This window comes from Chaetodon trifascialis, chromosome 20, assembly GCF_039877785.1.
Source record: "Chaetodon trifascialis isolate fChaTrf1 chromosome 20, fChaTrf1.hap1, whole genome shotgun sequence".
Lineage (NCBI taxonomy): Eukaryota > Metazoa > Chordata > Actinopteri > Chaetodontiformes > Chaetodontidae > Chaetodon > Chaetodon trifascialis.
In genome coordinates, this window is record NC_092075.1 from 12,515,063 (window position 1) to 12,540,138 (window position 25,076).

Sequence of the window (25,076 nt, forward strand, 5' to 3'; positions counted from 1 at the left end):
CTATCATCATTTGAGCATCTGCATTTGGAAACGATAGGAGTTTTTATTTTGCATGTACCAGAGCCTCGCAGGTCAGATTCCCTCCAATGACCATGTCACATGCATGGATATACCCGTCAATATCGGGAATATAAATATATAAATAAATAAAACTACCACTACTGTTTTCTTATATACTACCATACTGCCATTACTGTTCATACTCATTTTTGGTGTGTTTATGTTCTACTGTATTTGGTGCATATACAATGATGCTGCTCTCTAGAGAGTACACACAAGAATACATGCATCCAAACACATGTCAGACTTCATGGCATTAGTGAACATGCACGGATGTAGTTCCCAGGAGGAGGAGGAGTAGGAGGAGGAAACGGGGAAAAGACGCAAGTTGCGCATCATCGTCTCTTTTTTTTTTTTTTTTTTACCTACTGTTGGTTTAATTTTCCATCCCTTTTATATCCTGTGTGTCTCTCAGTAGCTTAGAAGTCCAAGAAATTTAAAATCTTGGCTTCCTCTCTTTTTTTTTTTATCTCCCTTCCTCCCTCCCCAAAACTCACAGTATGTATCCATCTCCTGCTTTCCCTCTGTTGCTTTGTGTGTCATAGATCTCCTCTCTGGACTCTCTTTGCTCTTTTCTCATCTGATATCTATCAATCCATCTACCCTCTCTATCTATCCACACTGCTAGCCCCCCGTCTCCCTTTGCACTTTCAGGCCTTTCCCAGGCCAAGCAGCCTGACCTCTCCAGCCTTCTACCTCTTTGCTCCCTGGGGGTAGGGGGTGTCTGCCTATGGCCATTCCCTCCCTGCAAGGACTTTCACTTTAATCTGACTCTGAGTAACAGAGAAGAAAGGGAGAACAACACAGGGAAAATGTGTGTGCGTGCGTGCGTGCGTGTGTGTGTGTGTGAGTGTGTGCCCGCCAAGCCTGCGGCTCGCAAAGCAAACAGTCTTCTAACCTCCAGATAGCATCACATCACGCAAACTGCAGGCTTTAGGAAGAACCACGGCAAGACGTGGGTTAAAGTTTTAAGGCTCAGCTGGCCTCACATTCCCAAGATCTACACACGCACGTACAAGCGGCACAACACAGATCAGACATTTAAAGAATGTTCGCAGAAAGTACAGACCTGCGCTCAGAACATAAACTGTGAAAACACACAGTCTCAATGATGTCAAGCAAGAAAAACAGGGATGCATCGCAGGAGCATCAACACAACTCGCAAATACAAAAAGTACAGTGGTGGAGTTCACAAGCCACAGACTATGTGGGGGGTTACCATCCATTATCTCTGTCTCCATGAGGTTTAAATTTAATTGTTGACACAACTCATTCTCGGAAACTGCACACACGCACACACGCACACACACACACACACACACACACACACACACACACACACACACACACACACACACACACACACACACACACACACACACACAATGCAGGGGTGTCTAACAAAAAAAAAAAAAAAAACACTCAGCCCACGATGGCTTGTTGTTGTACAGATAGATAGGTCACTGGTTCCCAGTCTTGTTGGTTTTCTGTCCTATCAGTTGCATTAACCACATTCTCAGAAAACTGAAGGTGTAAATCAGTTCTTGATTGGTGGCTGAATAAAAACCAGCAGGGCTCTGGTTCCTGTGGACCAGGATCTGAGGTGCTCGGGGAGTATGTGTCTTCCACACACCATAAAATTCGACAAAAACCTGGGAATCGTGGATCATCCACCTTTTGTGACTCCAGTTGCATTCTGTCAGATCTCTTTTTTTTAACAGTCACCAAACTCTATAAACAGGAGACAGGAAGACACATTCAACCACACAATTTCAATACCCCTACTCTTATGTGACACTAAGCACACACACAACAGACCACACACATTCAGCACGCAGAGAGATGGCAATCATGAGCTGAGAGGTAGCTAAAATTATGCAGTTAATAACCTAACATTAGCAAAAACACAGCAGGGAAGGATAACGTGATTTGCTTCCTAAAACTCCTTCATGTCATAAAGGATGTTGTTATTGTAAGCACAAACCTGCTTAGGACGGGGCACTTTGTCTTCTCAAATATTGTTTTATAACTGTCAAATGTCTACCAGAGCTTATACTGGTGTCCTAAACATGTGGAAAATGTGCCAAAACATACCTAACCAAAAACCTTTAGTTTATAATTTTGTGCAGTCTGGAGCTGGGTGCTATGGTGAAGTTTGGCCATGTAATTAAACTGGAATGAAATCCTACAAACTTCAGAGTAAATTTGGTAGAATGACTACTACAGGGTAATAAGCAGTCTTGAATCAATCAGTAAACAGAGGACTGGCTCCATGTTAGCCTGTTAAGTTGTCTGCATCCACAAAAACTGATGTAACCCTCATATTCTTGGCATAAACCTGCAATCAAGTTATTCTCTCTCCCAGCAATCAGATCATGGTACACACACAAAAAAACCTCTTCAAACAGAAGGTTAAAAAAAATTGGGTTGCTGCCAAAAGGCCTCATTTGTAATATCACATGTGAGCAAGCATGGCTGCCTCAAAAGCATGACTGCATGTGGAGGAGTTACCCGAGCTACTAAAGTGGGTCCGTGTGCCACAGAGTTGTAATAATAACAACCCTAAACCTCTCAGCTATTTCTCATTGGCAGGTATTAGCATGGCTGACAAGAGTTGGTTATCATTCTAGATATGTGCAGACTGAGTTGAGATGGTTTTGCTGTGTTGCGCTGCGTGTTGAGTGTGGGAGAATGATCTATGATTCACTAAGCTCCAAAGACTGAAGATCACATTTCACTATCGCAAGGGAAATCATTATACCGTGACCACAGTCAAAAAGACAGTCATACCAGCAGTATCCGGGTTTCTCAAAACACGATTGCCAGGGCTAGTTCTCACAACATTTTTCTAAAGTTACCTATTACATTTCCACTTCATTGGTGCAAGCAAAATTTGTGGGTAAGCCCTCTTAAATCTAGACAAGATAGTTGCATGGGTACAGACGGGAAAACAAACTGAGTCCAAGTGTTTGCATGTATTTTCAAATTTCTAATCAACAAATCTTTGACCTACTTTTGCAGTTGGCTCCATACAGTCAAAGTCTCTGCAGCTTTTAGCCAGACTTAGAGCATATCCCCCAAAAAATGGCCACATTTTCAAGTTGTTCAACGCAGTGAACAATAATGCATTTTTTTTGGGCTCAGATTAGTTTTCTGTGTGGTGCTGTTGTCATTAGCTGACCCAAGCTTTGTTATTATACTGCAAAGAATTCTGCCTCCCTAAGGAGACTATTTAGAAGCAGAGGGCAATCACTCACAGCAGCTCAGTCTGGCTGTGCAGCTACTGTGCTCTGAAAAACATGAGAAACTTCCTCTTTCTGTGTGTACGTTTCAGAGGAAGGCATCAGTAAGTGGTTCCCTCTCCCTGAGCGGCAGGGGAAAGTAGACCCTCTCGAGTGCCTCTCGGCTTCCCCACCTCCCCCATGAGCCAATAATGCAGTCAGACAGAGACGCGCACACACACACACAGACACACAGTGTGGTTTCTCCTCTAGAGGGGAACATAAACAGGGCTGTCTGTCTGCGAGCGGAGAGCTAGTTCTCATGACATCACCACCCAGCAGGAATGCTCTGCTCTGCCCCGTCAAAACCCCTCCACTGGCCAGCAACTTGCACACACACACACACACTCACACACACACAAACGCACACATACACAAAAACACATGTTGAATGATTTATGCACGTCCACATTTTCACAGAGAAATGCACCACATACACAACGCGAACCCAAATGGCAGTTTGAGCCATTTTCTCTGCTTTTGCATCTTCTTACTTGCCAATTGTTTTTCATTTCTCGTGGTTCACAGACATCTTCCTCTGCATCTCCTCACTTATCTTTATCGCACGTTAGCTCATATCTCTTGCTCACAATTTCTCATCCTCTCATATCTGTGTTGCCTGTGCTGCCTGCAGTGTCAGACCACACACAGACCACAGAAACAGAGCATGCATGAGAGACAAATGAGAAAGCACTGAAGTACAACCACCTGCATATAGAGAATGAAGCTATATGAGCTATGAGAAAGTGTGTGTGTGTGCGTGTGTGTGTGTGTGTGTGTGGGTGTGGGGGACATGGGAAATTACGCACTACTTCATTGTATTGGTGTTTGGAGGAAAAGCCCTATTGAAGCTCTCCCTCCTTCCTTCTCACCTCTCTTCCTCCCTCCCCAACTCTCTCCTCCCTTTTCTATCCCTCCATCATTTCCTGCCTCATCTTTCTCTTCTGAGCCATCTTCCCTCCATCTACCCTTGCTATTTTCTCCATCTTATTCCACCTTCTTGCTTCCATCTCCTTTATCCATCTCAACCTGTAACTGTAATGTTTTCTGGCAATTTCTCTCCCTTCTCTTTTTCCTCCTCTCTGTTTCTCTCAGGCTTTTGGGGAAAGCAGGGGCAGGAAGCAGCTTGGCTCTCAGACAATGGAACACATCAAAAAGCAGCACCAGCCTCACCAACTTCACACACACACACACACACACACACACACACACACACACACACACACACACACACACACACACACACACACACACACACACACACACACAAACAGAGCAAGACAAACAGGACATTCCAGCTGCCGGCTGCACCGGATTCCTCGCCTTGGCTAATCTGAAACGGAGGAGAGTGAGACTGGGAGTGGAGCGGAGCAGGGAGGCAGGGTGAGAACAGTGGGTGAGGGAGAGAGCAGGGAGATGGGGGGGGGGGCCTAAGCAGAGGGTGAGAAGGAGAAACAGACAGAGAGCGAGAGAGAGATAGAAATGTTGGGGAGCAAAAGAGGGGGAATTTGGAAAGGGCCTTAGAGAAGGTGAAGCAGGGCTGAAAAAGGATTTGAGAATAGTAAAACAATAATGTGCTACTGTAGAGTTCATGTTTGCATGCAAATGTGTCCCCATCTTGTCTAAGGTGGCATGTGTTTATTGTGGTATGCATAAAAATCATGATATGCATATGATCATGTGACTACCCGCCACACAACTGCAGATAGAAAGTAGCTGGAAAATAACAAATAAATTGGATTATATAAAGGATGTATACGTGTGTGCCATCATTTATTTAAACATTCATGTGTGTTAAAGTGAAATCAACAAGCAAGGACTTATTTTTATAACTTCATCTTCTCGCATAAGTATGTTTAATGAAACAAATTTCTTGTTGCGAGATATCCTTTTGGTTGACATGTACTCAACTGAAAACAGTACAAAGACATCTAATGTTAAACTTCATCACCTTTGATTTTTGTAAACATCTGCGTATTCTGAACTTGATGCAGCAACACGTCGGGACAGGAGTGACTAAAAACTGGGAAAGTTGTGGAATGCTCCAAAAACACCAGTTTGGAACATTTCACAGGTAAACAGGTTCATTGGTAACAGGTGGTAGCGTCATGATTGGGTATGAAAGGGGCATCCTGGAAAGGCTCAGTCGTTCACAAGCGAGAGAGGTAGGAGGTAGGAGAGAAAATGGGGGTGGAGGCTGATGAGGAGAGACTAAGGTAGGAAAGGACATTTTAAAAATACCTTTTCCAGGTAATTTCAATGCTGGCTTTTTAAAATCATTTTTGGAGGTTTGCCATCCACACTGAAAGGCCTTGCTCCACCTTGTCTTTTAGGCAACTGGCAAAGAAACAAGCAACCAAAAAGGTTGTGGGAATGCACCAACCGTCTGGCAAACTGTCAGTTTACAGGACAGAGTTTAGTTCCTCAGACTCTCTGATCACTTTTTTTCCTACAGATTGCACAACAAAGGCACTTATCAACCTTTATTTCTGTCTCTGGCTCCAGAGAACTAACATTCATAATATGATTCTGCACATCATGATTCAACTGTAAAATAATAATAGACTGACAGTCAATATAGATGCGATCCATTTTGGCTAATCAACTGAATTTCTGCTTTACACTTAAGTGGGGTTCAGAAAATACAAACAGAAAAACATATGAATGACAACACCTGTACTGTATGAATGGATTTACTCACAAAGTAAGCCATCACAGGGAAAGCAGCAGAAAGCTGTCTTCTTAAACAATCATTACCTCTTGAATGATTCCTAGATCTGCAATTAAATGTCCTGAAAAACATCAACTTAAACACACATTCATCCATCCTTCTGAGTGTTCAAAGAAACCTGAGAGGTGTCTGAGCAGCTATAAATTCACACACAAGAAAAGCAGACACAAACACGCAGATACATATCATGAGTGCACCTGCACACACAGGTGTCATTGCATGGCTATGCTATCCTGGGGCCAACTGCGCTGTGGGAAAAAAGACAGGCATGATTTCTTAAAGAGCAGATGCTTGGTGAGTGATGGCTCATCTTCTATCTTATCTATCCGTGTTCATGTGTGTGCATGTGTATCTACTATTGTGTCTGGCAGCCATGAGAATCAACTTCAAAATGAGTCAGGGACGCTAAAGACACGTCTCACAGGTTACAACCAACGGATTTTCTGTGGGATTTTCACACCATTTACGAGAATAATTCAACGTTTAACCACCGCTTTCAGAAGAATCATATCATGATTATTGTTACATGTGATTTTGCATACACATCTGTGCCATGCATATAATAATAATGTATGACCAACATTTACCACTGCATAAGACCACTGGTTCCCTTTTCATTGACTTCTTCATGAGTCCCGGTGCATTCCAGTGAAGCACACAGGAACAGATTCACATTTTCTGAGAAACAATTACTCAATGAGTCAACATCTCATTCCAGTAAAAAAGTCTCCTTACAGAAAACATTACCTCCTGAGTAGGAAAGTGAAAGCCTAATATTTGTGGTCATGTCTTGCTTGCTTGCTCGTTCATTCATAAATTTGTGCGTTGGAGTGACACAACAATCACAATGGCCTTTCCTGATTTGGCTCTGCTGCAGACAGACAGAAAGACACACGCAGCGACAGCACGTCGCCCTCCAGACGAGAAGGAGTCGGAGACACAGGATGCCCATCATTCACTCATAACTGCACCCGCTATCTACATGCGGGCACAAGTGACCTGTAGCATGCATGAGCAGCACTTTCTCTCAGTGTGTGTGTGTGTGTATTCACTTTTAGCACTTTCTCAAACTGTATGTATGTGTGTGTGTAACAGGAGACACGAAGCTCTGGCCACACTCAGTGGGAAATATTTGGGATGGTTTCCCTTGGAATGTCTTGGCGTGCCTATGGAATGCCGGCCCCCCCTCTCCCCTCCTCGCCACCCTCTCCTCCTCTGTCGTTCCCCTCTCGTCTCTGGAGAGGGGAGGGAGAGTGGGAAAAACGGCGGGACGCACAAATCTGACCCCTTGTTTTGTCACCACGAAGAACGGAACATGCACGGAGGGCAACACGTAAATGCAGGGGAAGCCGCAGAGCTCGAACACAAAACGTGTGAAAAAGTGAGAATGCGCGTCAGCCTGTCAGAGCTCGTGTGCGACCGAAGTGTGACACTGTGCATATTTGTGGTTATTGACAAACACTGCGTGCGTGTGTGAATAAAGGTGTGAGAATATACATATTTATGGACGTGTCTTCTGTTTTCCTCTGGAATCAAACCCAAGCATACATCCTGATACTGACCAGCCCTCTCTCACTCACACATGCACAGATACACACAGAGAGCCAGTGAAGGGTAACTTTAAACGTGTCTCAACCTCTCACATTCCTCATGTTTCTCAGCCCGCGGCTCTCTTTGTAGATCAAAGGACAGACAACAAGTCTTTCTATCGCCTCGCCCTCCTCCACCCCTCCTCTTCCTTCAGTGCCACCTTTCTCAGACACTCTCTCTTCCTCTTGCTCTTCCTCACTCAACAAACACTTGCACACAAACTGATTATATCTCACACAGTGTCTGTAATGCTGCTTAAACTACTCCACGTTTTTTTTTTTTTTTTGCCTATCTCGGACTCACTTGCTCCTTCTCGTGCTTTTGCGGCTCTCTCTCTCTCTTTTTACCTCCCTGCCACCACCTCTGTTCTCACTTCTCTCCCTCCCTCCCCTTTTCCTCTCTCTCACCCCACATCTCTCCCACCCCTCCCTCTCACGGTGTGGCGGTTCCTGTTGCTCTTGTTTTCACTTCCCCAGTAGTCTGGTGCGTGGGAACCAGTGTTTCTACTGCAATGGTGTCTACGACTGAGTCTGAGTGTGTGTACTGAGGTGACTGTGTGTGTGCGTGTGTGTGTGTGTGTGTGTGTGTGTGTGTGTGTGTGTGTGTGTGTGTGTGTGTGTGCGTGTGTGCATGATGGTGTCAATATGTGTTGGTCAGTTTTGGGTTTAGAGCGCATACGCATTTCACTGTACATATGCAAGTGCGTGTTGGTTGGTTTCATGTCTATCTCTCAAGATATCTCTGCTGTCTCGACATGTCTATAAAAGGCCAGTATGGGACATCACATGGAACTGCACAACCCCAACGGAAGTGCTCGTGTATGTGTGTGTTTGCATGGAAAGTATAGACGCAGCAGGCATTAGTGGTAGGGATAGGAATTAGCTGAATAAGGAAACTGTAATGGACTGGTCGCCAACTCCACCCTCTTACCCAACCCCTTGCAGGAATCCATACAGATGAAATTCAAGGACTACAGATTGAGTTCAATATTGTGACACGTGCCAACTTCTGCACAAACTAAAATTTATCCTTCTTAACACATTTTCCAGGCATTTTCTGACTGAAAAGATATACCAATTGGGGAAATAAATATTTTGTTCACCTTATATGCATGAAAGAATACAACTCTCAGTTTTCTGACATCTGGTTTTCTCAGAGCCACACTAACAATAAACCACACTAACACCATGAATGATTTTTTTTTAACCACTTCTTCATTATACATCAGTACAAGTGAGTACACAGAGAAGGACACACAAATACATGAGGCCCTCTATGTCTCCCTCTCTGTCTTGAGGTCTTGATGTTGGACACACATTCCTATGCCTCTAAAATCTCTGTTGGGCCTATTGATACACAGAGACAAACATTAACCCTTTCCCTGCACAGCCCTCACACACAAGTACACAAGTCTGTGGTTAATCTCCTCTTCTCTGTCTTTCTTTTTTGATTCTCTTTCCTTGCGACATTCATCAGTGGTGTATGTGCATGAGGGAGAAACACAGAGACAAAGGGAGAGAAACTAACCCGTCCATTGATAATCAGAGAGCTTTACAATCAGATAACAAAGGGGTTAACTTTGCCTGGGTGGGCCACGGAGAATCCCCCAGGGTGAAACTCTCTCTCTTTCTCTCTCTGTCACACACACACACACACACACACACACACACACACACACACACAAATAAAAAATAAAAATATTGTGTAATATGAAATGCATGTCATAGTTTCTAGGTATTGTCAGTCATGACATTTAGACACAACATTTTCTGATAACAATCTTCACACATTCAACTCGAGGGTTCATTGGAAAGGCAAAGGCAGGTCTTTTCCAGTCAGCTGTCATTTCTAGTTATTCTTTTTTAAAGAGATCTTAAATTAGGCTGAGGAAGCCTGGTCGAGGCTGTAAAAGATTACCCACATGCTGAGACAAAAGTTTTCTCAGGTTTGCTCTCTGAGCTGATGGGAAAGATCTGAGGAAGAGCTGTTACTAGTGGTATGTCACACTAAAGTCACATTTGGTCTTACTTTAGTCATAATATATCAAAGTGACTGCCGTTAGCAGTGACCAATAAATAGGAAAGGTGGGTGGATGACCATTTGGCCACTGGTGATTTAGGCAGTTTTTTGGTGAGCGTGTTTGCGTCGTCATTAAATCATCAAGACAGGAGGGAGCATCAAGGTGGTCCAGGCTTTTTACATTTTGGCTCTTGAGACAAATGCCACCAGTGGTGTATCAACACATTTAGGGCCCCCTACCAGGAGCAGGCTAGAACACCCAAGTTTAGATACTGTCCTGGAAAGATATCCCTGTCACAGACACACAAACAAACAAACGTCGTGGCATGCACAGGTTCCCCTCCACAGCCACCCACGGAGATATCTCCAGGCCAGGGACCGTAAATCTGACAATGAACGGCAGCAACAAACTGGCTAATGAACATCTTTCTGCCTCCACAAATATGATCAGACAGGAGTTGGAATAATTCAGTGCACGGCACCTTTAAGTGGATCCATATGCAAGTAAGCAATGTTTACGTAACTGTGGAAAGAAGAAGATGATACTGAAAGGTTTTTCCGGAAACATAATTAAAAAATATCCAGTTTCATTTCTCCTCCTGGTTCAACTTATTTCTGTCCTGGTTCTCTGGTGGTTAAAATACTATCCCAAGACTTGATTTACACTGCATGGTGAAAAATGTCTTTCTTTCAAGAAACACCAGATGTTTAATTTTTTTAAGTGATTCCTCCCTCATTCCAGTTATCTATCTATCTGTCCATTTTCCACCATCAGAGTTTCTCATCCTCTCAGTATAGGTGAGCCCATTGTACCTTGTTCTCTGAAATCACATTCCTGTGATCAATCCAGTGCAACACCCACATTACTGCCAGTGCCAAACCAATCTGCCTGCCAATCTCTCACTCCATCTTAATGAACAAGACCCAGTCAAGGTAACATTAAGGCGGAAACGCCAACATTTTCTGCCTAAGGGCCAAACTGGAAAAGGAGACTGAAGCCGCATGTAGAGGCGAACCTATATCAACTTTATATACCTTCATATACTTGCACTAGCTTCAGCTCCTTCCCCAACAGAGAAGTGGCAAAAAAGGAAAATAAAGAGTTTTTTTAAAAGCCCTTCTTCTCCATTCCCCCTTATCATATATTCATTTCTTCCCCTTTCACTCAGTATTACACAAAACAACACAGCCACCACAAGCTTTGTTCTCATAATTCAGGAACTTATACAGTTCTGCAATGTTTTAAAAGCCCAGAAATATTGCCTGGGTATTCATATTGCTTGTGCTTCTCACTGATAGAGGAACTCGAGTTTTTTCCTCTTTCTCATTGGAAGTCATTGTGTAGAAACGCATCAGCTAACGGCCTAAAGCAGAAATGTAGTTTGTGGCACACAAAAGTAAAAGTAAATTATTAAAAAGAATTATTGTTACTTTTGATTGTATGTATGTCATTTGCCTTCAATCAGTACTTGCCTCTTTTTACCGTTGGTGAAATTATGACTCTGTGCTCACTGCACTCACTATTTCCTCATTTGTACATATTGATAATCACTGACATTATTTTACTGAGTAAAACCAAAACAGAACTAAACAAATGCTGATGTTTATACACAGTTCATTTTAAAAAGACATTCAGAGCCAGCGTGAATTGCCTTACCTGGCAGCGGCTGAATATATCGCTGGTAGAGGGCTGGACATTGAAGTGTCTGAGGACTCGAACAGCCTGGTCTCTGGCCTTCTCTGAACAGTCGAGGGACAGACAGCGACCCTCACCTACTTGGGACCGCAGCTATACAGGGTGACAGAGACAGCACGTGTATGCAAGCAAAGTGGGAGCACATACACACAAAATGCATCGTGATGAGTTTGAAGACTTGAGATTTCAGTTCATATCAATTAGTGCTTACACTTTGGAACGGCTGTCCACAGGTGAGTATGACACGGCCTTCAGCTTGTGCTAACTGCCACACAACAAATACACATTAGAGCAAAAGAAAACATAAATGCAGCAACGCTATTATTGAAAATATGTACTAGTTTGGCTATAGGTCCCTCTTTAATGTCTTTACTGTCTGTGTACACAAAGGAATGTGTGTGTCTTCAGCTTGGGCTGCTAACTAACCTTTGCTGCTACTCTGTGGTCATCAGTGTTCTCCAACATGAGCACATCTACTCCTAAGCAGCGCAGGTACCTCCCAAGTCCCTGCAGCATGTTGTCACACACAACCCGCAACTGCTGGGGGGGCAGAGGGGGGGTGTCTTCTGAGGGCTTCTCGCCACACAGGAGGCCTTTCTCTGTGTCAGAGTGAGGGGGACTGACCCTTTGAGCCCCTTGACATTCCTAAAAAGACAGAGACAATAATGTGATACTTAACTGATCCCCGCAGGGGGATTTTCTTTTCATTTGCACGACAGTGCAGGGAGGTCAAAGCAGAGGGTGAGCTATACAACTGCACCCCTGGAGCTGATAGGACCTGCTGAAGTGTCTTGGTCAAACACGTATTGTTCTTCCCTGCAGGTCGGATGCTCAAACCCAAGTTCTACAGTTTGATGTTTTCTTGAGAGCTCACTGGTTATTACAGAACTAAGGTTGGTGGAATGTATTAGCACAATAGTTATTAAGATAGAAAATGGGTTGGCTCTAATTCATGATGGCAGTGTGTGAAGTTAAACACACATCCAAAATAACCCTGTCAATGTTCTGCTGACTGAATGTGTAAAGACACGCAGAAAAGGATTCAATTTTTCTTTTTTGCTTGGGCTCTTTATCCATTCATAACAAAGGAAGATTTAATTGAAATAAGATTTAATGAAATAACAATAATTTAATTTAATTATAAAAAAATCTATATTTAATAATAAATATGAGTGAAATAACAGTTTGTTAGTCTAACAGGATGACCATATTACACTTATTCACAGTCAAACACAAACTTGTCAAAATCAGAGTCAAGAACAGGTCAGGCACTAAAAGGATTCTAGCTTCTATAATCTCTTATCTCATTAATGAGATAGGCCCTTTTGATTTGCCTGAGCTAAGCGTTACCCTCCTTGGAAACTTACGACTTTCATTCATTCATCTTCACATTCTAGACCTCAAATCATTTGGTATCCACTTCCTAAAAATAACCAAAAGGTTTCAATAACGTCAATTAATGGAGAAGTAATAAATTGACTCCTGACCTCTCTGTCATTGGCCGGTTTCTTCTGCTTGGCCAGTTTATTTTTGTCTTTCTGCTTCTTTCCTCCACCCTTCTCTGATTGGCTTGAAGAGATGCTGCACAGGTCAGCCGGTAGCCCAAATTCTGCAGGGTTGCTGGAGAGGACAGAGTACACATCCAGCAAACAATAGGCATCAGCCACTAGAGAAAGGTACACAAATGAGAAGAAGAGAGGAAGAATTAATTGGTTTACAATTCGTCAAGGGATAACAAAATCATCTTTAATATTCTGGTGTGAAAAGAATAGCGGCCATCTGTCTCCCTGTCATTGTCTGTCTGTGCATGATTCAAACATTACCTGCATATCTAATTTGGCTGATGCGCAGTGGCCGTTTCTCCCAGTTGGACATCTGGTCTGTTTTGTCCAGGGGCTTTCCCAGGACCTGTTGTACCAGCAGACTGAGGCCTTTCTCTGCAGTGTCCTCTCCTACCACAACCTTGTTAGGTCCATTTTGAGTCCTCTTAACCTTACCACGCTGGATCTGTAAAAGCCATTAGAGGCATTTAAGTTTAATTAAATGGTGTGGTCCATTGTTGAATATTTCTCCCTAAAAACACATTTCCATGCTTGCAAATACAGCAACTTTTGACTAGAATTTGTGGCAATGGGCAATACACTTTAAAATTCCAAACAGTCCCTGCCATCAAATGTCCTGCTACCATTTTATCGGATAGAGATTTTCAAAAATATTCCTTAGACCCCTCACATCCTGCAACATGCAGCCTACTCCAGCAGATGGTGAAGCAACCTCATCAGTTACTGTTGCCATTTCCACATCCCTATCCACCTCAGAGATTATGAGTTCAGCTAAATTTATCTCAGACACACTGCGGGACCACAGCTGCAGCATGTACCTGAGTGACGACCATGAAGCCAAACACAGACAAGAGCAGCACTGACTATAGTGATGCTCTAATAGTGTGCTGTCTATTGTCGGTACGACTGCAGGATTCAATCTAGAAGTAATTCATATGAAGTTATGTCAGTGACAGGATATGGTACCTTCTGGTGTACATTTAGAAGATCAAGCATCCCTTCCATCTTTAATGGATCCTCTAACAACTGGTGCCAGGTGGCCAAGAGACACTTGAGATCTCCTGACATACCATAACCTGAGTGGGAAGAAAGGAGAAATGTTAGAGAGACAGACATACAAATGGAAATGGCTCACATGAATTCAACTTCCTCTTTGTTTTGCTTACCCAGTTTAAGAACATTTGTTGCGGAGAAAAAGCTCCTGATTAAACTAACAGTTTCTGGGTGTTGACAGAATCTCTTATCACAGAGGTCTAATAAGAAAACCTGGTCAGAAACTGCAAGCTGTATCAGGGCAACTTGCTGAGTTGAGATACAGCCAAATGTGGGCTGCCACTCCATGTCAACTCCCACTACACCACCTTCCTAGAAAAGGATTAAGATAGGGTTGATAACACAGCAAACAAAACTGATTCAGCATAACTCTATTTGTGTGCCTGCTCTATATAGATATATATTAATGAGGCATTTATTCATCTGTACCTTCAGCACAATGTTTCGACATCTCTGCAGAGCCTCCGGTGTGTCCACAAAATGCACCCTGTCGTTGGTGAGTGGCACCTGGTAGAACCTCTGACAGTGAGACTGAGACGGCATCCACTCCTCAGTTTGTGCTGCATCGCTCAGGCGGATCTGTCTGAGCAGAGGCACCAAATGTGTTCATTTGCATCAGTGTGCACAGAAAAGAATGGAGCAAAAAAGAGAAAAAAATTAAAATATCCACGATAACAGTCTAACTCATAATTCAGTTCAACATGTGTGTTAATCAGAAGCAATGCAATGTGTGAGAAAGGGATGTGGTGAACAAAACTCAGGCTCCAGGGTGTACGTCAGGGATAAAAACTCAGAGGCTGCAACCATTCCTCTTTATATAAATAAGTACAGCCTGTGCATACCACAAGTTGCATAATGGGATATGTTTGTGCATGTTTTGTCACTCACTGTGCATCAGGCGGTAGACTCTGCTGTGTTTCCCATACGCCATAGGGAAGTCGATATCTGGGGATTCTGTATCTCAGTGACCACTGAGAGGCTTTCCGGAGACCACCGTACTTCACCAGCATCTCCACCAACTGGATATGCAGCTCAAGGTCATCTGCCACAACGTACTATACATGCATAATGCACACACACACACACACACACACACACACACACACACACAAAAGACGCATCCTGCATTATCTCACTGGTGGTAATATTTCTACAGTACAGTATGCTGCTCACATACACAACGAAAATCAACATGTACCTCTACAAGGTCGCTCCAGTTCTCCTCGGTCATGCTTTTCTACAAGAAAACAGAGGGTGAAATACAGAAAAAAAATAAACAATAAGCAATATTTATGAACTCTGTAACTGGTTGCATCTTCCAACCTGTGGTGTTAGTAAAATAAAAATAAACCAAAATTGTGCCTGAATTCAATTTTTTTTCCACTCTTCCCAGCATTTCTGTCATTATGGGTAAATGTTACCATTAGTGTCTGTTACCCACAGTTCTTGCTCCACATGTTCATCCACCACCATTAATAGCGAACTCTTGTGAAAGAGCATGTAACATGTATTTACTGATAAAGTCAGGGGAGTTGATAATTATACAATTGTTTGTCTTTTTTTGGGAAACCCACAGACCTGGGCCTAAAAGTCATTGTTTGGAGAACCGCGAATGCCTCCAACTGCTCATGTTTTCAGAAACTGAATTTGTCCTTCAACCAAGATTCCACAGAGATCTGTTACTGGCTTTTATTGGCATAAAAGGTGGAATTACGACAATTCTGACCGTGATTTAAGATGACATATGTGTAACTATAATGGAAATATGAGCTCTGAGCAGAAAAACATTTCTAAGATACAATTAAGCCCTAAAAACACAAGGGACGTACATACTTCTGCTCTTCTTATTTTTTGTCTGAGGAAACCACATTAACCTAATAAAACAAATAATGCTAATGTTGCTTTAGTGTCAAAAACACCAAACAAAACATTACAAATACAGCTAATTTAATTTTAAAAACTGATTTTGTGGTTAAACAACTTCAGCATAATCCCATGGGCTATACATATCTCAGAGCAGTGTACTGCAAAGCTCTTCTTAACCCTCAAAACTGCTCATCACAATGTCCAAGTCCTAAGTGATGTCATCAAATGTCCTGCTGTCTAGTCAAAAAACTACAAATATTCAATTTACTGCAACGCAAGAACAGGAAAAACACCAAATTCTCACAGTTGAGAACCTGGAACCATCAAATGTTTGGTATTTCTTGTGTTAAAAACGACTGAAACGATAAATCAATTACGAAAATAGTTGCTGATTGATTCATAGTAGCTAAAGCAAATGCAAGTAAGTGATGAGTAGCCCGCTTGAATAGCTGGTACATATAGTGATGTTTAAATAAAATAGAAAGCCTGCCGCATCATTTACCTCCACAAACCTCTTGAACATGAGGAAACGCAAAGAGTCCAGTCTCCTCTTCTGCAGAGCATTGGGACACAGTCCTGTGTTAAAATAATGACGTCACAATCACCTCTGCCTGAGACCTTAACCACACGCAGATATTTTAAAAAAGACACACACGCAGGAACCAAATGCTAAAACAAGCAGGTGGAAGATGGCGATTAAGTCTACATCAATGATACAAATACTAGAGAACAACAGTCTGAGCATGCACAAAACCAGACGTTCTGTTTTAAATGTACACACAGATACACAGAAACTGGACTTCTGCAATTTAGAAGCCGTTTTAAAAAAACTTTAAGTGAACTAATATGTCGTCTGCGTGTGAACGAGAAGCCCGAACACACAAATGTTTTGCAAAATAGCCATACATGTGTGGACGAGGCCTGAGGTGTACACCCACATGTGAACCACTGCACATGTCCAGTCACACACCTCGGTCAATGTTGAATTTCTCTACGAGTTGGAAGACTTGTTTGGTGAGCATTTTGGGCTGGATCTGGCCTATGCACTCTTTGGACAGTGAGAGGTAAGGGAACCGCCTGCAGGAACACATGCAGACACAACAGCTCATTTATACACACAGAGGCCCACTGATGCCTACACTCATATGTTCCAATCGTTCACACGTGCCCCATACCTGCTTATCTCCTCCACATGGAAGTTGGGGTGGCACCACGAGTCCAGCAATGTGACCAGTTGTTTTTCTAGGTGACTGTGGCCTGTCACAAAGGACTCTGCCAATACCAGCTTGTTCTGCAAGATCAGCGGGACACACATCTGCAGGAGAAGATTGGAGTTGGTTAGGGATTTAAGAGAGGTCATTTTGTTCAGATGTAACGCGTCCTGAGTATGCTCAAGCAGTACATTCACTGCATTCGAATGAACATGCAAAAGGGTTATACAGACATTGATGAAAATGTTTTGTCACACCTCCTCCATATTCAGGTCTTTCTGTAACTTCAGCTTTATGCTGAGCTCTGCTGCCTATGAGAAAGACAAAGTTTAAATCAAAACAGAAAATCTTTTGTTTCCCCATTAATTTGACTTTTGCTAAACACCAAAAGAGGCACTCACCTCTTTGTAGCAGTTTTGAGACTGCAACCTCACAATGTGCAGTCGCAGCATGGCCGGATCCAGCGAATTGAGCTGGTAGATGTTTATGAAACTGTCTACAAAGCTGGGCTGGGTATCTGTGAGTAAGTCCAAAGCCCGCTGTTGGAGCACCACTGCTTGCTGCTCTGGCAGTGAGCTCAGGGTCACCTGGTGGAGGGACACAAATGAAAAGGAACCAAAGAGAGCAGGATTAAAAAAAAATGTATTTTGGAAAAAAGAAGAGCCTGGAATCTGGAGCAATAATAGTTGGAACTATTGGTACTAGTCTCACTGTGGTGGTAACATGTGTGCGGCCATGCAGGTGGATCATCGAGAGGGGGGGTCACTGATAAAAATGTACAAAACACAGGGATAGTTTCGGTGATCCATGCTCTCCAGTATTCTCTTTTTAGATCATGAAACTTGATTTTAAGTGACTCACTTCACTAGATAAATGCACTGGCAGCTAAACCTGTCGCCATCATGTTTGAAAAACATGAGATACAGTATATAAACATCTTATACATGAAGCTTGCCTCCTGCCAGTTTAGAAAGATAAATCCTTTTACATCGTACAATATACACACAAAAATTGATTACGGTCTTTAAGCTATTAAAAAAAGATACCTGTAACCCTCACTGTCTACAGATGGCACAAATGGAAAATATTATGGGGCAAATCAGCATATGTACTGTAATAGGTGAAGCAAGTTGGACTGGAACTGTAGGAGTGCACAATTGCCCAGAAGGGGCATTTCTTTCATATAAAAAGGTCTGTTTGACGAATCTTCACTACCTGCGGATGTTCCTTCATCCATGCCTGGAATTTGATGAGGATGTGATGGCGCAGGGTTTGGCTCCGACCTTTCTGTTTGCCTGGACAGCCTTCCAGGATCGTTAGCAAGTCCTCTAGAGGCTCAGACAGCTTTGAAAATCCCTGGAGGGCTGCCAAATGTAGCTGTGGGGGCAGAGAAGGGGGGTGGGGGGGTGGGGGGGTGGGGCGGTGAGTTAAATGTAAAATTGTGGAGAGGAAGCAAGATGTATAGAACATTACAATCATTCATCATTCATGACTGCCAGACAGTATTCATTCACAAACAACCTGTGCTGCCACATTTAAGGAAATCTTAATTTGTGTGCAAAATACAGCTGTTTTAGAACTTAAGAGTGCTGGTAGACCATTTACATATATGAATTGTGTGGAAAGCTGTTGGGTTTTTTTTTTTTTCAGTCTTAAAGTGGACTGGTCAATGATGAACCAGCTGTTGAAAATGTGCAATGAATAAGATGCACAGTAATACATAAATAAAACAAAATGCGACAGTTTGCTTCTTTTTTTTTTTCTTTTTTTTTTTTTACATATATTTGACTGAAAACGATACAAAGACAATATCTTCAACATTTCACCTCATCAACTTCATTCATTTTGTAAATATATGCTTATTCTGAATTTGATGACAAGAAAAAGGGGCATCCTCAGGAGTCCTTGTCCTTGTTCACAAGCAAGGATGACGCGAGGTTCACCACTTTGTGAACACATGACTGTACAAGGGACAGCAACACAGTTCACTTGCAAATGATTGCATTCTGTATTTAATAAAAGGTTTACACAGCCTCCCAGCTTTTTTAGAATCGGGGTTGTAGTAAATGCATCAAAGTTACTGGTAAAATGAGGCAACTGAGAAGAGAATTTTTAGAAAAGCAGAAACAAATTTGCCGGTGAAGAAATCCACTGTGACACATTTTAGGTCTCAGCAAAAGAATGCAAACTCTGGCATTAGAAACTTCCTACATAAGAAAATAATATCTGTGTGAGAAAATGCTTCGCACCATGTCTTAATTTGCAAAACAGATGTCATGCACTCAATATCCTCCTCACACAGATCTCAAGTTCATTCAGTGCAACGCAAATTCCTTCCTTCCTACTGACAGACACTCTGGTTTCCTCATTAACACACACACACACACACACACACACACACACACACACACACACACACACACACACACACACACACACACACACACACACACACACACACAGTGGTGAGCTTCATTTAAACATGCTGGTATCCGAGCTCTCTCTCTCTCGTGTTCCTTCCTGTGCAAGTGCCCCTTGCAGACACACAAAGACTCCATCGCTCTACCTTTGTAAACACGCACACATTCAATATTGCATGTGTGGAACTGACACACGCTGTGAAAGTGACTCTCACCGTCTCCATATCTTTGCAGTTCCAATGCTCAAAGAGTTTGTCTCTCAGCACGGCAGGGTCAAGACCTGGGGGGATCAAACACACATACACATGCAGAGATGAGGTGGGGTTTCACTCTGACCTCTGACCTCTATCAACCTGTCAAGGAATCAAACTTAAAGCCCTTCCCCATTTTTTTACCATGCGGCTCGTATGGCCTTTTGAGCTTTAAAGAGTTCTCATTTGAGAAAATGGAACTTTTGCAAAATGCAAATCCTCTCAATCTAATTCTCAGGGCTGGAATTCATAAAAAATATGAAGCCACTGATGACAAGACATTTTTTTCCAGTTCGCAGAATTGCCTCCTTGGACCGACGTTGTTTATCTATTCTTCCTGGTTTTACCTTGCTGTGCAAATAAAAGTTTAAAAACTTTTCTGAAAACCGCAATGCTGATTTGCCCTTGTTCTTAAGTACAAGTCATGATAATAAAAGGTCAAAACTTGAAATACCATGTTTTGTGTCCAACCTAAATCTTAGCTTAGAGGTAATGTGATATACTGGAAATATTGTTCGTTGAAACAGGCATAGCTGAGCAGCCATAACGTCAAATATTATTTCTTTAACAGGCATAGCAGAGCAGCCATAACATCGGATTAACAGCTGAGGCTGGTTGGATAGTAGAGGAACCCAGCATTAGCTCTGCATTCCTGCTGAATCTGCAGCCAAAATACTCCAGAGACGACTCTTGGGGCACATTTTTTGGAAGGCCATGGTGGGTAAAGGGGCCTAGAAAGAAGAGGAGATGTAAGAATGCATGTGTGCTTCACAATCTGTGTCTATCTGCCTGTCTGTGTGTTCCACTGAGCCTGCCCAAAAGCTCCAGCTTCTTCCTCTGACGCTCATGCTGTGTGGGCTCCACCATACCTGCCCCCCTACCTCCCTCCCTCCTTCCCAGGGCTAGTTTTCCTGTTCCCCTCTCCTTCCCTGCAGCAGCCTCACTCGGTTTTGTCTCGGATTTCCCCAGGAAAGGGCTATGTGGTGGTCGTGGTGTAAAAAAATACAACCTTCCTGATGCATAGCCTGGGAAAGCAGACCAAAAGGCCTCTCCCTCTCTCCGTGCTGGCCTCTTCCTTTACTGGATCTCCCTGGCCTGATACTTTTCTTCTCTTTCATGTTGCCTCTAAAACATGAACATTACCTGCTTGAGCCTATGACTGTGAAATGCCAGTTGTGCCATGCCAGCGATTTTGCATGCTCTGGCCCATTTAGTACATTAGTGACAATCACTTTCCAAAGTTTTAATATTCTTGTAAATGCATTTCCAACCTTTCAGACAATCACTGGTTTTAATTAATTTCCACTTGATATGAAAATCTATTTCCAGGTACGTGGTAGATACTTAAGCATTGCATGGTAAAGCAGCAAAGGCTTTTCAAATTAAACTACACTTCAAGTATCTCGCTGTGAAACAACAGCTTTGACAGACACATTACAGCATTCTACAGAAAACAGCAAAGCAGGCTGGATATGTAGTAAATGAGCGAAGGCGTGTAAGAACACTGCTTTGCTCCACTGAAAGGTCCTTGAATTTCAAGCATCTGAATAGCTGCAGAGTTTCCTTTGCTGTTCGCGGTTCTCTGCTGTTGTATACCCCACTCCAGCCCATTCATCCCACCAACGAACATGCGTACATGCACTGAGACGCACACAAACACAAACAGCACTACCCACTTCACTTCAGTCTCACTGTTTGTGTGTGAGAGGAGAGGACCGAGAAAGAGAGGAGAGGAGAGGAATGTGGAGCATGTCGTGTCTTTATAGCCTTGGCTTGTGGGTGAATGACAGAGCTGGAGGCTCCCCATTCACTACAACATAATAACTTCCATCACCACATACAAATACACATAGACACACATACAGTACATGCACTCATTCACCTTTGAGAGGGTTGATTTTTTTTTTTTTTTTTTTTTTACACAAGATAATTTGCAATATGAGAAAACCTGCATTTTACACTAAGTGGATCCTAAAGTAATCAGACACGATCTTAGCCTCCCACTCTTTCAGTACAATAAAAGTCACACTGAAATTTCAGTGAAATTAGGCAGAGATTAAATCCACAGGCAGGTCTGACTGCCTGTTGCCAGGCAGCTGCCAAAATAAAGGAAACACAAAGATCAAGTGTCTAAATGGGGCATTTGGTGTCACTACAGCCACCAGAGCAGCTTCAGTGTGACTTGGCAGAGGCTGTGCAAGTGGCTCAACTCCACTGGAAGGATGCCACAACATTCTTCTACAAGTACTTTTCCCTTTTGTACTTTGTTGTAGGTGCTGGAAAAACCTTTCAACAGGTGCCACTACAGAGTCTTGAAAACGAGGAGAGTACAAGCACTTGCATAATTTGATGCCTTTTAAAGCAGTGTTTGCATGTTAATTACTCTCCAGAACTGACCCACTACAACTTGGTTTTTATCCAAATGTGGTCTGACACAGTACCTAGAGGCTCAACGGTGAAAAAAAGAATAATGATGCTGATATCACCGTACACCCCATGAGCTCTTCTGTTTTCCGCACACTAATATTGCCAAGAAACACGTGTCAACAAAGCTACAAATCAGAGATGAGTCAAAGTTAGTCACCATGCTGTGGGAACACATTTATCTACACTACTGTAGGGAATATCTTAAAAGTATTCTTGCAGCTGAACAAGTGTTATTTGGAATTTAAAATTTCAAGAGACCTGACATCATTCTCATAAGAAAGTAGATGTTTTACATGTAAAGTTAGCAAATGAACAATACAGTCAAAATGGGTGGTTTAACATGTCAGGTAGTAGCTCAGCACAACAATCTACTCACCTAAACTCTATCAAGTCTATCAGTCTGATATGCCTAAAGTGCTGCTTTACTGATTGTGATGTAAACTCCTGTGATTATCAGAGTTAACTCATCACACCCCAGTTAACCTTCATGTGTGTTGTTTCTATATGAAATATTGAAAGAAAACTCTGTGTTGTGAAACTGTGATACACACCCGCTGCCTCCAAAGTAGTATGGCTCATTTCTGTTCACAGGATGGTGTGCCGCGGTCACTCTGTTGAAGGAGACACACAGAACAGCACAGTGTCTGCCACCATTACTCAACTATATTATTATCACAATATAAAAGTAGACACTTTCGCATAATATGTAATTAAGAACCGCATACAGTAATATGGTGAAGAAACTGCAGTGAGTTTGTAATCTTAGGCAAGTGCTCATCAATTATTTTTGTAGTATCTTGAATTGTGTCACCATGCCGAAAAACAGACCAAAAGAAAGTGGGGAAAAATGTTCTATGATTATGAACCAGTTTTGCTGATAGTCTCATTCCCACCCACCCACACACACACACACACACACACACACACACACACACACACACACACACACACACACACACACACACACACACACACACACACACACACACACACTTTCTGAGAAACCTGTGGGAACAGCAGCCTGAGAAAGGGCAAGATGCCAGCTGGCTATGAGACTTGATTTCAGGCTAAGGATGTTTTTTTTGTTCTGTTTTGTTTTTTAGGCCTGAAGTATGGTTGTTTCTCTCTGTCAGATGCCTACAGGCTCTAGAGGCGGGGTGTAGCATTCGGCACTGTCGGGGCAACAGCACTTTTTCAGGGGATGGCAGAGAAGAGGGCTCCAGCACCTGCTGCCAGATGTTTTAAAATCTTATATCCCCACCTAGTGGCTATACACCCTACTTCCTCATTGCTTCATTTCAGACACACTGTTAGCAAACATTAGCTTGTCTAGCCCAGACAAATTAAGAGCACCCTCTGAGAACACCCGTGCGTGTTAATTTCATACATACTCGAGTGTTTCTGGTGTAAATGGAAACTAAAATCCACAACAGTGGTTGTAGTTTTGTCACTGATGTTGTACTGGTTAACTCGTGACTCACTTTGGGCTAACGTTAGCTCACAACTCAGTGCTAGGTTGTCATGACAGAGTCCGATACACAGTCGACTTTATTTTGAAGTGTGTCGACAGATGAAATACTTTAAAACACAATAATATAACGTTACGTTACCGATAGGAATGGACTCACAGCGTGCTATTTGCTTCCAGTTAAGTATCGTCAAGTAGACTGTTTTACCTAGCTAGTTTCATTTGTGTGGAAAATGTACCAATAGCTGCCTCGGGGTACATTTTATGCCCTGCGTTGAATCTCATAGGCAGAAATTGCGCTCACACTGTACACAACTCCAGTTCTTTTCACCACGATTTACAGATCGCAAACCCTGAACCTTGTCATAGCCCTAACAACAAGCATAAAAATCTACACTCTCAGATATTTCATTGATAGACTTTATCGCGCTCGACAAGGTAAATGTAAGGAAGGGGTTGACGAAGCTGCCTGTAATACCTCACATTGGGCAAAATAACTATTATTTTGGTCTAGGTTTTCTTCCTGGTTTCATGTTGGTTCAAAGTGCACTACTGTCACTCTGTGGCCAAAGACCGCGGAACAGGCAACATTTTCCCGTGATCATTTGACGAGTTTTTCAACATAACCGGAACAGAAGGACGAATCTGAAAATACAGTTTATGGAACCTGGTTTAAAACAACACAATCAATATTGCTTACTTAAACTACAGTAGATTTAATCATCTGGGTTCGTTTAGGTGACCGTATTTATACCCTTTAATATGAACAGTGCTCTCTGCTCTTAGCTTTGGTTCATAGTCGAGCTGCAGAGTTTTGAATAAGCTTAAGTCTATCAGTGGTTTTTCTTCTGGAGGTCAGTGCCCGGGGCCGACACGGGTTCCGACCCGGCACACACACTAATAATAATAATAATAATAATAATAATAATAATAATAATAATAATAATAATAATAATAATAAGTCGAGTCAGCTTGAATTCATGAATCAGTTTTTTATCACCTGACCCGGTACCTACCCGGGTCCGACCCGGGACACACACACACACACACACACACACACACACACACTAATAATATTAATATTATAGGCTTCCCGGGACATTTGGTTCCGGGCCGCACAGAGACGCTGAACAAAAAATATTTTGTTGATCGTCAGCATAGACATATAGTCAGAGTCTGATAGAAGTTTTATTTTGAAAATCAGGTGCATCCGTCTGTGCCTCTGTGCACCTCAAACCACCCGTCTCGGTCATGTGATACGGTAGTAAAAAAAAAAGTAAGGGCATAAACTAGCAAAAAATGAATAAAAGACAAACGCCTTTGAAGAACTTCTTCGGAAAGGGGGGAAGGCCAAATGATGGGACAGAAGACGAGCCTATCTTCCAAGAAAAAGAAACCTGTATTTAAGAGACCACATCAGCAGTCCTACTTAAAATACGGG

At 42.6% G+C, this 25,076-nt stretch overlaps 1 protein-coding gene across 2 annotated transcripts in view; it reads right to left on the reverse strand.

The window, feature by feature from the left end:
• The window catches only part of exd3 (exonuclease 3'-5' domain containing 3), a 36,062-nt gene extending 12,168 nt beyond the window's left edge, over nucleotides 1–23,894 (reverse strand). The window contains exons 1-19 of one of the 2 annotated variants that reach the window (XM_070989746.1): nucleotides 23,778–23,894; nucleotides 22,719–22,778; nucleotides 19,705–19,769; nucleotides 18,285–18,446; nucleotides 17,471–17,656; nucleotides 17,327–17,380; nucleotides 17,034–17,173; nucleotides 16,829–16,935; nucleotides 16,361–16,434; nucleotides 15,191–15,229; nucleotides 14,881–15,047; nucleotides 14,422–14,575; nucleotides 14,106–14,304; nucleotides 13,906–14,015; nucleotides 13,201–13,384; nucleotides 12,865–13,043; nucleotides 11,804–12,022; nucleotides 11,589–11,642; nucleotides 11,339–11,470 (exon numbers count right to left, since the gene is read on the reverse strand). In XM_070989746.1, coding sequence (XP_070845847.1) covers nucleotides 11,339–11,470; nucleotides 11,589–11,642; nucleotides 11,804–12,022; nucleotides 12,865–13,043; nucleotides 13,201–13,384; nucleotides 13,906–14,015; nucleotides 14,106–14,304; nucleotides 14,422–14,575; nucleotides 14,881–15,047; nucleotides 15,191–15,229; nucleotides 16,361–16,434; nucleotides 16,829–16,935; nucleotides 17,034–17,173; nucleotides 17,327–17,380; nucleotides 17,471–17,656; nucleotides 18,285–18,446; nucleotides 19,705–19,769; nucleotides 22,719–22,746 — 2,253 coding nt within the window. In that variant the 5' untranslated portion in view covers nucleotides 22,747–22,778; nucleotides 23,778–23,894. The remainder of the gene's footprint in view (nucleotides 1–11,338; nucleotides 11,471–11,588; nucleotides 11,643–11,803; nucleotides 12,023–12,864; nucleotides 13,044–13,200; nucleotides 13,385–13,905; nucleotides 14,016–14,105; nucleotides 14,305–14,421; nucleotides 14,576–14,880; nucleotides 15,048–15,190; nucleotides 15,230–16,360; nucleotides 16,435–16,828; nucleotides 16,936–17,033; nucleotides 17,174–17,326; nucleotides 17,381–17,470; nucleotides 17,657–18,284; nucleotides 18,447–19,704; nucleotides 19,770–22,718; nucleotides 22,779–23,777) is intronic. The other variant, XM_070989744.1, reaches the window with a different exon arrangement.
• Nucleotides 23,895–25,076: the final 1,182 nt, after the last annotated feature.